This window comes from Barbus barbus (assembly GCF_936440315.1).
Source record: "Barbus barbus genome assembly, chromosome: 20".
NCBI classification, from domain to species: Eukaryota; Metazoa; Chordata; class Actinopteri; order Cypriniformes; family Cyprinidae; genus Barbus; species Barbus barbus.
Window position 1 is genome coordinate 12611181 of NC_136748.1, and position 15913 is coordinate 12627093.

Consider the following 15913-nt stretch of genomic DNA (forward strand, 5'->3'; position numbering starts at 1 on the left):
CTGCCAATCATTTTCCCCATAAATCATAAAACTGAAAACTTTTTTTCTGAGGTGAAGTCTGGCCACCAGTAGGTGGCGCACTCTTCATATCAACAACACTAAGAGGTTTAGGCTGCATTTGAGAATCAACCTTTCATTTTTAAATGTACACTTTGTGGAAATGAATGAAATAAAGACAAGCACATACCACTATCTTTTTTTTCTGTAGTTAAATAGTTTTCCTGAATTGCATCCCACAAAATGACTTCCTTCAAATGTGTGCGTCACACTTTACTACACTATAAATTAAATATATTTTTTTAGTGGCTATTGTGCTAACATTGAGAATTTATCAGCTTTATTCACAAAACTTTAGTCCAGGGGATTTGGTGTACAGTTCTGAATAATTAGCCGAAGCTCTATAAAAAAATAAAATAAAAATAAGTATAATAAAAATCACTATCCAGGTCTCTGATTTATTCTTTTGCGCTCATTAAGGGCACGACTGTAAACCTGCAGTCAATGATTTTACAAACCGAATATTACAAATCAAAAGCTCAAGCATTGATTTAACAGCCATTTCATCCACATACAGATTATACTAATGAGAGAACCCGTGGATACGATCTCGATTAATGTTTGCACTTCCAAACACCTTCAAAAAATTAGTTTCACCACACAGGAAGAGAGAGAAAGCGGTCAATTGCAAGAAAAAAACAAACTCATAGGCTGTATGATTTGTGGACAGTTATACATTAAGAAAAAGCACATTTTTCCCACTACGCACTGAAATCAATGCATTTCTACACAGCCATATGGCAATGGAAAAGACTGATTCAGGTTCCAATCAGTGTGGGTGAATGTGCATGTGTGAAGGGTCAGTGACATGCTTATGAATCCTGGATATAAAAGGCAAGGTCAATATACAGCTCAACACTGGCAGATTGACAGTTTTACACACAAGCATAACAGACCAGCATCAAATAAAGCATTTGATTTATTTTGTATAAAAAAAAAAAAAAGGTACATTTACAATATTACTTTTATAAAAAGTCTCAGCATACAGCATAACACTTTGCAGATACTGACAGTCCAATTTCTGCAACTATACAAGATAAAACTCTGAGAGAGTTCACAAGGTTTCATCGAGTCATTTTCAACGTCCAGTCCTTCGTGTGCCAAAAGAATTGACAAAAACAGACTTAAACTTTGTACAGTAACTAACCACGTCTTCTCCTATTCACACGGTCTTCACAAAAAAAGGTAAGACTTCTTCTCAATGCAGAGAAAAGGTTCCTTGTGATCATTTACAGGTTCCCCCTCCTCTTTTCAGGGAATATAGTGCTTCTTCCTCTTGAAGAAAGGACCAAATAAGTCTTTTTAGAAGATAAATAATGTCCGAACTTATGACACATCACATGGATTGTCCTTTTAGAAGCAAAAAAAAAAAAAAAAAAGTCTTGATTCAATTACAGGAAAAAAAAAAAAAAACAACAACTCCAGACTGAGAACAGAAATCAGAGGAAAAGCCAGTTCCCAGGTCCTGTGTGTTCTTGTGTCTTAACCAAACACCTGCAAAAGATTGAGAAAGAGGCGCATTTAGAGAATGCAAACAGGGCAGAGATCCGGACAGCCTGGCGCCAGAGAGGAAGCCGCAGTTTGAACATTTAACCAAACACTCAGAGACTGAGCAAAACCCTGGGCTCCAGATGTACACGAGCACAACTTCTGCCTTCGCTCAATGCTTGCATTTCAACCTCTGCTGATGCATATTACACACTTTATACAACTTTACAGACTGTGACATAATGGTTCTTAACAGATTTGATTAGACACTCTTAAAATTAAACACTGCTCTGACGGCACACAATTTTTATTTATCTATTTTTTTGGCCATCATTTACAGCATATAATACAAGGCTCATTAAAAACAGTGTTCAAGTACATTTACCTGATTAACGGTAAAGTGTCCTGCTGTCCTCTGTGATCAAATCTGATTGAAACTCAGGTGTCTAAAGGGACAAAAAAAAAAAAAAAAAAAAGGGTTATTTATTAAGTAGCCTATTTTATTAAGTCTGGTTATTATTTTTAAAGTCAAACTTGCACAAACACATGCAACAAATCAATGTAGCTTTATATAACAAAAAATAAAAATCGCATGCATAGACAGTCAGATAGACAGACAGATAGACAGATGGATGAATCCTACTCTTTCTAGGGACATTCACCTGTAATGAGAGGATGCTGATGTCTGTGTTGAGTGTTGTCAGGGGTGTTCTGGATGTCCCCTGCCCTGCTCGCGGGTGATGCAGGCTGGTGATTGCAGAATTTGAGTCAAGTGCGATCTGAAGGTCCAGGATATAGTCGATGACATGTTGCAGGATTTCCATTTTGCTCACGTTTTTGTTCTGCGGGATACTCGGCACCAGTTCCTTCAGTTTGGAGTAGCAGTCGTTCATGTTGTACAGCAGGCTTAGGGGATCGTCCACGGGGGTCTTGCTCCGTGAGATTCCCAGACTGTGCTCCGTCACATTCGCGCTACTTTTCCGGAAAGACCTGACTGGGCTTATTGCCTTCATGTTGACAGCTCTGTACGAAACGGTTTCGTTGGAAGAGTCGCTTTTGTGTTTCGAGATTTCCTCTTTGCACTGGGCTGTCGAAGCAAACGCAGTGGATTAGCGAGCTGTCATCACTGAATATATACCCGACTGGGTGGGTTGCTCACGGTCTGGTTTGATCGCGCTGATTGGTGGGAATGGACGCGTCAGTCATCGCCTTCGCGCAACGCTATTGGTCGCTGTGCTGAGCGCTCTAATCCCGCCCATTTCTTCCGCGTTCTTAACCAGTGAAAGCGCGTGTTTAGGGTGGCGCTGACTGCCTTCAGCTTCCACGGATAATTTCTCAAATCAGTGTACCTGTTTCCGATCAAGAGAATTAGTGACTGACTTGCAAGTGTAAGATTGTTTTCACGCATTTTCCGCTTTTGTTTCTAGTGTAACAGTCAAAATGTATCAAAACAAGCTTAGACTGATTTCTGTTATCTTGGACATCATGAGTTAGGCTTCCCTATACAATACATCCTTACAGATTTTTTTAGGGTATATCTCTATATTTAAAATACATTGCAGCTTATGAAATTTACAATAACCAGTGCCTTTAACCATTAAATTGCAGGAACTGAGCATATCTCCAAAAATCAATGTGTTATTATTTTCTAACACATTTTATATTTTCTTCCAGCTATTTCTTTTATCCCCCCCCCCCCCCCCCCCCCATATGTAAACACAGTGTATGAACGTTTACCTCCAGGTCAGTGGCATTCTCGTGGTATGCTGCCACCGTTTTTAATAAAGATGGCGAGTTGATGCCAGCATTTTTTTTTATACCAGGTCACTTGACCTTATTTTCAGAAATATATTTTCTCAGAAATTGTGCACACTGTCCTTCCTTCAGGACACAGGAAATATTTGTAAAATCCACTGAAGTTGCTCTTGTAGTGGCGTTATAGTGTTTGCTTGAAGACATAGGCTACCAGCATTTTGAAGTTTTTATTTTTTGCAGCTGGTGCTGTGCCCTTAATGTTTATGTTTGTTTATGACTGTGGGGGATTATGGGAGCAGTTGTTAGGCCTGTGATGAGGGTCGTTTAAGATGTAATAGTGATGACAGAAGATCCTCCTGCTCTCTAGTGCAGCAATGCGCGCAGCGTTATAATAATCAGACATGCAGGAATCACTGACTGGGAAAATGCACTCTAAGTTTGAACTTGAAACAACACAACTGCAAATGAAGTGAAAATGCATTCTTTTGGAACCGGAAAGAATATTTTTATCCTGCCACGGATTATATTTCCATTTTTTAGAAACCTTTTTGGCAGTCTAGAGCGAGAGTGGTGGCAAAAATAGAAAAAGCTCTTTGTTTACACACGCTAAGTAACAATAGAGACAGAGATTTCCTGGTTGCTTGTGCATATCCGACTAAACAGATGTTTGCGGAGATGCGTCGGAACGCAATCGTGTTGATGTGTCGGAATGCAGCTCATACATTCTCATTATCACTTCTTCGAAAATGAAGTATTTGTAAGATTCCTCCAGGCCCATGCATTTGGACATTTTTAAATAGCTAATGTTTGCAACAGAAACTGCATTCCGAGCACGCAAGACTTACAAACGTGACACACGAGAGCATTGTGGGCTCGTCCGCATCTGGCTCTTTCCATTTTCTCCCTCGTCCTTTTTGTTCTCACAGCTGTGTACATTTCGCATGGCACCCTGACTGATCCCTGACAGGTGATGAATTGGGACCAAGCAAAGCAGCACTACAGAGCAGCGCCGCGAGCTCACGCTCTCGCAGACTCTCTGGCGCCAGCCCCATGGCGTCACCCATTCACGGCGGCCCTCCAGCCGGTCCTCGCGGCGCCGTCCAGGCGGCTGCTATGGAGACGGGGGCCGGTTCTCAGCTGATCAATGGGGCCCCGGCGCTGAGAGAGCGGAGTTCAGCTCTTCACCTCCGAGGCCCGCACACCTGCATCGATTTGCATTTCTTTGCTTACGTGTAACTTGGAGGACTCCTCGCCCTTTCGAAACAATCTAGACTTTGAAACGAAAGTAATGTAGAAAGAGTAACCCTCAACTTTATCTTCAGTGCGCCCGAGGTAGAACGCATTTTCAGTAAATCGTACTTTATGATGGATTAAAAAAGAAGAAACGTCTTCATTTAAATGAGTCAGTCGTTCAAACACCAGGATGGCGAATCATTGCGTGGTTTTAAAAGAAAAAAGGTTGTGGAAGTTTACAAGTATGAATGATACACACAAGTATAACGCATTTCAATCGCGTCTTAAACGTTTTAGTGACCACAGAAGTTTACATAGAAGTAGCCTAACCATTGCAACAATAGCCGCTGCAATACGTTCCTGTAAAATATCAAAGATAGACCTATATTGACTATAAGCTATAACAAAAACATTCAAACATTTTCTAAAAGTTGACAGATTTGGCATCTGCGTAACGAACCGACTGATTGCGCCCTGAACGTGACGGAGGCAGATTTATAACTAAAACCTTGAACTAGCCTAAATACAGGTTAGTCACTAGAGAAGAACATTATACACCCCAAAATGCAACATTGTAGAGTCACGTTTACGTTTCTGTCTCCCGTCAAAAAGCTAACAATGATAATGGCAAGAAAACAATCTGAAGTTGGCAGAAAGTTGACGGGCTCTCCACGGGATGGAGTCAGGATGTCTGTACCGCCTCCTCTGCTGTTCCAGCTCATCAAACACCACCAGATCCCAAAGAGTCACATCTACGATCTTTGATGACAACAACCAAAACACCGAATCTCAACATAAATAGGCTATACTGTCAGTTGAAAAGATTATAAGCGAAGTTATCCTGCAGAATCTCAAAGTCACGGTGCGAACGGCTAAACAGCGCAACGTTACGCGACGCTTTCATTAAATCCTCTTTAAAAATGCGAGATTTAAAACTCTTACGTCAAACTTCCTGATAACTTGGATAAAATTGTCTATAGCCTATAACAAATTGCTGCCCCAATAACCCGTTTCAGCTCAAGTCATCGCATTATACTTAGCGACGGCAGATTAAAACAGGTTTTGGATATCCGAACGCAGCGAATCGTTTCGTCTTTCGCTCGGCTGTGGTTTCGGCTCTCGGTAGTGGCTTTGAGGCTCCCACGCGCCTGTCGCGTGCATCAGTACACGCGTGGAAGTGTGGCTCGCGACTCTTGTAGCAACATCGACCCCATGGGCGTGGCGTTGCTGTTTGGCTAAGCTATTGTTCGCCTCCCAAAGAGGGTCCTGAGAAATTTTGCATTTTTCTTGGTTGCGTAATGTGCTGCTGCTGCTTGTATTCTCACAGCAGACCATTGCAACGCTCTTCCTTTAGCTGCCAGAGCATCACTATTGTTTCAAATTTATAGGATAATACAAACAATGGAGACCGGGGCTAGTTGTCACAGAGGTTCTATTTTGAGGGAAAACTTCTGTAAAACCTGAATTAATAGGCTACTTGTTTTCTCTTGTAGAGTTTTTTTCTTTATATCCAAAATATCCTAAGTAAAAATTCTAGTGTTATCAAACTAGCTGTTATTAAGAAGTAAATAAAACTACACTGGAAAGCATTCATTCAAGATTCAGCTAATGAAGCATGTTTTTATGCTCTGTGTTCATGTGATTAAACCTAGAGTAAAATCAATAATATTGTGAAATATTATCACAGCCATTCAGTGTCACAATCCATCAGAAATCATCATAATATGCCGATTTGCTGCTTAGTCATTATCAGTATTCAATTATTACTTTATTAATAATTGTTTTTATTATCAGTGTTGAAAACTTTTTTTTTTTTTACTGGGAATCATGAGACTTTTTTCAGGACTTTTTTTTGATGAAAAGAAAATGAAAAAGAACAGCATTTACTTGAAATATATATATATTTTTAATGATAAATTTAACGTGTCTGTTGAACAAAAGTTCATATAATTTTTCAAACACACACACAATTTTTATTTATTTTATCTTTTTTTTTTTACTTACCACAAACTTTTATATATAAAGTACTTTTCACGGGTCATCCCATGAAATGTAACTGTGCCTTGAGTTTTAGATGGAAATATATTCATATGTAAATGTCAAGGGAGTCTCCAGGCAGAAACAAAAGTACTAAATCAAATCTAAGAATTGAAAGAATATAGATGTCCAGTGATTTAGTGCTGTGAGTTAAATATTGTCACAGTAACCAGCGTATTAAAGATGGATTTGTTCGGTGTGACTTACAGAAGTCTGTAACAGCAGCTATATCAACAAAAACAGAATAGGAGAGTGATTTATCAGTCCTCATTTGCTGTAGAAGTATAAGAGAAACCAGTAGTGTGCATTATTGAGGAAGAGAAATCCTGAAAGGCTCCTTTCTCAGTCCAAACACCTTAGTCTTGAGTGTCACGAGGGAATTGAGAGTATTTGGGAGATCTGAAACTGCCTGAGACTATCTCATACCGTATGGACATGCAACTTTTTGGTTTTTGTGGTAGCTTGTGCCACTCAAACTGCTTTGGTTTTATTCTCTTTCTCCGCTATAGCCTCTGTGCTGGATTGCAAAGACTGTAGTTTTTCTTGTGAGCCACTTCCCTACTGGCTTCTGCTCTCAGTCACTGGACTCTTACTCAATCTCATCTCTTTATATAGCTCACAAGGAAGAGAGAGTCTATGGGGAATTAGTTTCTCTCACTATTATTAAATAGTCGGAGAGCATGTTAGACAAGTAAGGAGTCTGGGGTTTTGTGTAAAGTTTTGTTCTCACGCTCATCCATCAGAATGTTATTTCTGGACTTCATATGAAAAAGCATGTTTATGTGAGAATTTGGGGATTATTTGGAGCTTTAACTTTGCGTTGAACCTAGAACATTCCCTTGATGTTTTACACCAAAATGTAGAGACACGTTTCAGCTAATTCCAAGTCATTTATCTGTACTAAATATTTAATAATATGTCAGTTGCCCCTTGAAACTGATAATTAAGATGGAGAATTAACACCCTAATGTTGTTTAGGCAACAAGAACCCACCGTTTAGTTCGATTGTAGATTATTGTGACTGATTGGAGTAATAAGATAATGGAAATAAATGCAGGGTTTCAAACAGAAATGTCAGGGACATTAAAGCACTGTGCTTTGTGCGGAGAACAAACAGAGCATTAATCTATGAGATTTGACAATCATTGGGCTTTTACTGATCCACTATAATGTTATAGCACTGTTATGTTTTTCAGAGGAAGTTTCTAGTGTTCTATGGTTATAAAAACACTTGAGGAACACAGGAAGATGCTTGACGGTCATCTTGACATTCGGTATGCGCAGTGCTATGAACTCCAAGATCTCAGATTCACACACATTTGATTGTAAAAAATATTATTCTATGAATGTGAGATGTGTTCTCATTGGCGGGTGAGGGTTTTACAGTGAGGGCTCATGCAGTTCGGTTCTCCCTGCAGTGTTGTGGTATCAGCACGGCTCTGCATGCACCAGTGCTGAAGAAAGATATCATGGCTGAGTGCCAATATTTCATGTGGGTCGGGGATTGCATTCAACAGGTATTGCTGCTGCTTCAAGCACTCCAGCAAAACTATTTTTTTTTTTTTATTTCTCTGACTTCTTTGAAAATATATATCGTTTGTGCTCATATACAAAGTCAGAATCTGGCCCTCATGCACCGTAAAAAAAGTATACTACAATAAAGATTTAATTGCTTGTAAGTTATATTATCAAATACAAAAAAAAACAGTTTGTGGTTTAATATTGCATTATATGTCATTTAAAAAGTAAAATCTATAAATTACAGTATAATTTACAGTAAAAATCAGTAAAAACACTTTTTTCTTCTTATTTTTGTTATCAGTAATGTACATTATGGTACACCAATTTGAAGAGATGAGTCACCCAAAAATATAAATTCTGTCATCATTTACTCATTTTTATCTTAATCCAAACCTGTAAGACTTTATCTATTCTGTACAAAAAGTGATTTTTTTTTAAAAGAAAATGATAGTAGCTCTTCTTAAAGGGATAGTTCACCAAATTCAAATTATGTAAGTAATTATTCATCCTCATGCCGTGCCAAACCCGTAAGACCTTCGTTCATCTTCAGAATGCAAATTAAGGTATTTTGGATGAAATCCGAGAGCTTTCTGACCCTGCATAGACAGCAACGCAACTACCATGTTCAAGGCCCAGAAAGGTAGTAAGGACATCGTTAAAATAGTTCATGTGACATCAGTGGTTCAACCGTAATTTTATGAAGCTACAAGAATACTTTTTTCCGCGAAGAAAACTAAAATAATAACTTTATTCAACAATTTCTTCTCTTTCGTGTCAGTGTTCATTAGAATACCATTACGTATGCATGTGAGGCTGCTGAGGCAGGAGCTGGCGTTCATATATGGTAGTTGCCTTGCTGTCTATGCAGGGTCAGAAAGCTCTTGGAGATCATCAAAAATATCTTGATTTGTGTTCTAAAGATGAAGTCTTATAGATTTGGCACGATATGAGGGTAAGTAAATAATGACAGAACTTTCATTTTTGGGTGAACTATCCCTTTAATATATAATAAAATTGAGCACTAGGAATGTCCTGGGGCACACTTATGACAGTTCATGATAGAAGTAGGCCTACTAATATGTCCAGTTCACAAAAATGGCCTGAACTCATTCAGACTGATCTAGTTAAAAAAAAAAAAAAAAACTGAATTTGTTCAGACTGATCCAGTTCAAAAAACACAACTAGCATCAACTTGTCCATATTGTATATTGGGGCAGAAATCTATAGGCAAAAATCTAGGCATGACTTTAGAACACTTGGAATATAATGCATACAAAATAGTCATTTATGCAACAGTTCTTTCTAATCCTTGAATCTGATTGGCTGAGAGGGTTGCGATATTCTAGTGATAACAGAACCCCAACCATTTCAACGTTTGTATCACTCCACTTGTGGTATTTCTCACAGCGAGTGTCATGGAGGACCACCAAATATACTGTAATACTGTTTATACTCATATAAAACACTCTTATTGTAATTTTATTGTGTTCAGATCACTTCATTATTCTAAATTTGTGTGTGTGTGTGTGTGTGTGTTTCCAGAGAGGAAAGAAAGTCCTGCAGGTTTGGAATGGCACGAGGGTGAGTAAATTAAATAATTTTCATTTTCCTTTTAATTACTGCAATTGTGTCACTAAACAAGATGGCAAGAACATCTTTCTCACATCTCACAACAAAGTAGCAAGGACAGCTCAGCTAGTACCTGATTAAATCTGGACTTTAATTCATATTGATTTACTAGACGCATTATTTTCAACCCACCTTTGCCATATTTGCGACAAATAACATATGGGGTCAGGAGCGCATCAGTGCAGGCTAATGTCATGCTGTATTGATTCCTCCGCAGTGTGCTTTATCGAGGGGCCGACTCTCGGGAATAGGCTGGGCTGTGCGCGCACTGATAGAGGTGCTGTTCTTCATCATTGGTTCTACACCTTCCCCACCCCCACGTCCCTATGAATTATTCATTATATGCTAATGAGCTTCTCAGGAATTTCAAGGGCCTCTTTAATAGCTGTTCGATGTCCAGTGGTAGCAGTGGGGCAGGATCAGGCGACAAAAACAAGCTGACAGTGATGGTCTTGGCAGAATCTGTGCCCTGCATGGGGCCCCTAATACAGCGGCTGTCCTGAGGGCCCCGTGTCTGATGAGCTGATCCATGCTGCTCTGCCATGCTGACCCGTGAGTGTGTGAAAGGGGATCTGAGAAAGGGAAGGGGATGTAAGCTGTGACACATGTGCTGTTCCCTGCCACTCCATGTCAGTAATACTCTCAGATCCCTGTGCAGTTTCACCAGTGAGTCTATTCAGGAACTCTGGAGTTTCACTTTAAGTGACCACTTTATGTCTTTATGTCATTATATGCAAGACATCAAGTGACATCTATTTAAATTGATCATAAATACACCTTAGGTTTTAATTGAAAAAAAAAAAAAAAAAAAAAATACAATAGCTATCTAGTTCAAAATTCCCTAAAGAGCTTTTGGGGACTTTGTGGCTGTCAAACGTCAGTGGATCAAGTTCATTGTTAATGTGATGAACTACACCTGGGGTTACTCTGATAGGATACACCTCTGTGAATTTGAGAGGAACTGACTTCATACATCCACTAAAGCTGCCTTGACATCAATTGGTTAAAAACATCAGCATTTAGCATCATTGTTCACAGATGCCACTCGGTTTGATACTTTTTGACATTCAAACATTGCGACTCCAAAAGTGTCCAAATACTTGAGATGCATATATTTACACTACTGTTCTGTTTTTGGAAGAAATCTCTTATACTCACTAAGGCTACATTTATTTGGTTAAAAAATACTGTATAAACAGACAGTTATTTTGTAAAAATATTACAATTTTAAATAACAGTTTTATATATATGTACAGTATATATATATATAGAGAGAGAGAGAGAGAGAGAGAGAGAGAGCGAGAGAGAGAGATTATATTATATTATATTAATGATACTTATTACGATAATTATACTATAAATTAATATTTTATAAAATAATATATTTGTGTCGTGGCAAAGCTGAATTTTTAACACTACTCCAGTCTTCTCATGACCCTTCAGAAATTATTCTAATATGCTGATTTGGTACTCACAAAACATTTCTTATTATTATCAATGTTGAAAACAGCTGTGCTGCTTAATAATTTCTTGGAAATGGTGATAAAAAAAATTCCCTCAAGGATTCTTTCATGAATAGAAAGTTAATGCATAAAGTTTAATGCATCCTTGCTGAATAAAAGTATTAATTTCTTAAAAAAAAAAAAAAAAAAATCTTACTGATCTCAAACCTTAATCTGACCAGGTATGAAACAACACAAGGATAGGTTAATGATGAAAAAATTAACACTTTTGGGTGAACTATCTCTTTAAATATCCTGTATATCTCCAGATATCCACCTTGTTCTCTTCAGATCTCATATCAGACAGAATAATTCAGGATCTTTCTATATGACGCATAATAGATTCAGCGGGCCTGCGAGATTATTTTTTCAAGGATGCTCCAGACACCCGGCTGCACTGTGCAGCATACAGCTTGGATGGACAGACACGGTTAGTGGGGCTATAATAAAGCAGGCCAAACATAAAAGCCTGTCATTAGCCTTTCACAGATGCCCATAGTGCTCCCAGATCGGTCGGGTGGCCGGAAGGGGTGAAAGGCCTGACCTGGGAGCTGTGGAAGAAGACGCCCGGTGTAGGGGCCCACTGCTCTCCTCTGATCTCAGAACAGCTCCTTCCTCTGCAGCTCCATTACCATGTCAATCCCAGGGAAAAAACAGAGCCTGCCTGGGCCCAGCAGTGGGCCGGATCCATATGGAGCTGCCGGGTCCTGGAATGAATAGTGAATGGAGCGGCTGCTGCTGGAATCTGCCTCCCAGCCTTTGTGAACAGGATGACCAAAGACAAGAGGGAGCTTTTGCAGATGGCCGGGGCTATAAATAGGTAGCTAGTCTATCTCCTCGCTGTCAGTCTGTCTATCTGTCTCTCTCTTGGGCCGGGCTGCAGCAGGCTCGATAAATAAACGCTTCTTGGCGACATATCACATGTTAGGACGTGGCTGTGGGGCTAAAGGCATGACACATCTTCTCATTTGAACGTTCATTACTTAAAACGCACATGCGAACCCACTGATAAACAAGTCTGTGGTCTATTTTATGTTTTAACAAGGAAGCATTGTGATCGGAAGTCAAACGTCTCGCAGATGGACTTTAAAATGATAGCTAAATCCACCCATGTTGTCCAGATTGAGGGTTCTTTGTCATTAAACTAAGCCTTAGTATTGAAGCCCATCTGCCCATGCGTATGTGCGTGTGTTTGTGTGTATGCGCATATGCAAGCATGTGTCTTTAGCTGTGTGTGTGTGTGAATGTTTGTGTGCTGAAATTGTATGTATTGCAGACAAGACAAAGTCCATGGCGATAAGAATAGTTATGCTTTCTAACATACTACTTTTAGTGTTTTTAGTATATATATATACTATTGCAACACACCCTACTTGACCTTTCATTTCCAGTGCGATGAATGAACAGGAGCTGTAAATTTTGACTTATTAATCATTTTTATGTTGACTCATTATTGGATCAGACAAATCCAATTTTTTTACAAAAATGTTGATTAAAATGCAAATTAGAGCTGTAAATTGTGACTTACTCATTTTTATTTTGACTAATTATTATAATAAGTATAATAATTACTAATTATTATTATCAAGTTGAAGAGTTAAGAAATTTCTGCAGAAAATTTTATGAAAAGTGCAAAATTATAATTTTGATAACTAGACAGCACTCATGTACACCACACACATCACTGTTTGCAACATTTATTTTTACATAATTCAATCATGTGACACTTATTTTTTTGTAAATTGTATTTATTTATGAAAAAATATGTTTTGAATAAATACAATTGACAATAAGTATATATATATATAAATTATAAATATATGCATATATAAATTATACATATATAAGTATATACAGAAATTATACATAATATAATTTCTCTCTCTCTCTCTCTCTCTCTCTCTCTCTATATATATATATATATTTGGGAGGGACATAAAGTTAGTTCTTAAAATGAGGTCTTAGTTCTTTAGGGGGAAAAAAACAGAATTTGATAGGTTAAAAAATAATTTTAAGTGTAAAAATAACCTTTAGGTGCAAACAAACAAACATATAAATAAATAAAATAAATAAATAAAATAATATACATTTTACAGTTTGATTTTCATGTTCTTATTAAAAATACTTTCCATCTAGAATATATTAAAATATATTTAAAACCCTTTTTTGAAAATATTTTTTTGGCTGTGTACACTCACAGGTATTCAATGTAAAGAAAGTAAGTGTAAAGAAGTGTAAAGTATAAGTAAGTGTAAAGAAAATATGTTTGTACTTTTTACTTGATGGTTACACACAACATGACATTTTTAAGTGTGTATTATGCTATATTTGGCAAGCAGTAAGTAATTTTATTACATTATCTTTCAGGCAAGTTGTGAAGTCTAGGTGCTGTAGAACTACTTATATGGTTAAAATTGAGATCCCACTGGCTGAAAGTTTTCTAAACACACACACATAACATCTCACACACACATCAAATGTGTTGTAGTTCTATAATAGTACATATGATGATCAATAAAAGTGATGTTGTCCTCTCAAGCCCAACTGTAAACACTATACTGCAGGACATCGGGATGGTGTGCATCTGGACCACAGAGGGGAAAATCATTGCAGTGCCGCACCACGGTTAGATAAGATGGCACCTGGCCTGGCATGGACAGGTCACATGCTTCTTCTTAGAATCGCTAGAGATGAAAAATGCGAGTGAGAGAGAGTGAGTTCATTGTCCAAAAAAGAGAGCATGAATTGTACGCCCACAGCCCACAACAATGAAATCCCTAAACAAAGCAGCCAGGTGGTCAGTGCAGGTGGCCCAAACCTATAACTCAATAGGCTCAGTTTGATTACATCACATTGTAAAACTTGTTTGGTAAAGCCATGAAACATGATAATTCAGCAATAGAAATTCACTTTCATGTTTCATAATCACCTCATTCTCAAGTTATTTCAACATTTAGTTATACAGACATAATGAAGCGATTTGTGATCTTCACAAAATCTGTTTTGAACTACAAGCTTGTGGCCAACTGCATGCATTTAAATTAAAGACAGTTCAGAAGGACATAATAGAAAACACACCAGGCTTTTGGGCCATGGCCTATTCAGTGAATCCAAACAGGAAAAATCTCTGATCTTACCTTTTGTTAGATCTCATTTTTAATGATAGGTATTACTGAGGTATTTCAGTAACACTTTAGTTTACAGTGTATTGCACATAACATGGATTTACCATTGTAATAACAGTCAATTATGCATAATTACATGCAATAAAACCATCAACCAAACCTTAATCCTAACCCTAAACTTATAGTAAGTGCATATGGTTCATTAATATTGTTCAGTACTTAAATGTACAATTACACTGTAACAAGGACAGCGTAAGTATTTTAACTGTATTACTTATAAATGAACTATTAATTAAATTTCAATTTGACGTTGAGGAACGTTGTTTTTAAAGTATTCCACAATCTTTTTATGCACTCTTTCACATATTGGAGAGCCTCTGCCCATCTTTACTTCTGAGAGACTCTGCCTCTCTAAGACATTCCTTTTATAGCTAATCATGTTACAGAGCTGATGTCAATTAACTTAATTAGTTGCTAGATGTTCTCCCAGCTGAATATTTTAAAAATGTCTTGCTTTTTCAGCCCTTTGTTGCCCCCGTGCCAACTTTTTTGAGACCTGTAGCAGGCATCAAATTTGAAATGAGCTCATTTAGTGGATAAAAGTGTAAAATTTCTCAGTTTAAACATTTGTTATGTTCTCTATGTTCTATTGTGAATAAATTTTGGCTTGTGTGATTTGTAAGTCTTTTAGTTTTCATTTTATTCAAATTTAAATAAAACTTCCCAACATTTTCGGAATTCAGGTTGTACTTACTATATGGAGAAGGTTAGGATCAGGGTTACTTGCATAAGTGACGTGACATACGATTTGTGCTCTGCATTTAACCCATCCAAAGTGCACACACACAGCAGTGAACACACACCATGAACACACACCTGGAGAAGTGGCCAGCCATTTATGCTGCGGCGCCCGGGGAGCAGTTGGGGGTTGTTCGGTGCCTTGCTCAAGGCACCTAAGTTGTGGTATTGAGGGTGGAGAGAGCGCTGTGCATTCACTCCCCCCACCAGCCAGACCTGAGACTCGAACTCGCAACATTTGGATTACAAGTCCAACTCTCTAACCATTAGGCAACAACTTCTTGCATGTAATTATGCATAATTTATTGTTATTATAATAGTAGGCTAAATACATATAACGTGTAACAAGAACACCTTAAAATAAAGTTTTACACTCTGTTAAAAAATCTGTTAAATTTACGGTAAAAAAACTGGCAGCTGTGGTTGGCAGAATTTTACCGGAAAAAATACGGTAGCAACATTTTAGTTTTTACGGATTTAACTTTAATCTAAATGTCATAATTTAACATTAACAGCTATAATGTTAATATGCCAATTTATGGAAGTACTGAAATCTGTTTTGTACCTTTGTAATACACTGATAACCACCAAAAGCAGGTGGTGATGAGAAAGTCACATGATGAACCAAAGCCAATCACAAGCAGCTTTTAAATACTAACATACATAGAAGGTGCACAGTGTCATTCACACAAACACTAAACATTATCATGGTATCACACATGAAACTGAAATAATGCAATAAGCATTAATTTAACAACATTAGATATA

At 37.8% G+C, this 15913-nt stretch overlaps 1 protein-coding gene across 1 annotated transcript; it reads right to left on the bottom strand.

Moving 5' to 3' along the window:
- Positions 1 to 958: 958 nt before the first annotated feature.
- Positions 959 to 2714, bottom strand: LOC306885894 (DNA-binding protein inhibitor ID-2-like). The gene is made up of 3 exons (XM_079442699.1): positions 2208 to 2714; positions 1931 to 1991; positions 959 to 1551 (listed from the first exon to the last, which is right to left on the bottom strand). The coding sequence occupies exons 1-2, from the start codon at positions 2556 to 2558 to the stop codon at positions 1935 to 1937; spliced, it is 408 nt and encodes a 135-aa protein (XP_079298825.1). The 5' UTR covers positions 2559 to 2714; the 3' UTR covers positions 959 to 1551; positions 1931 to 1934.
- Positions 2715 to 15913: the final 13199 nt, after the last annotated feature.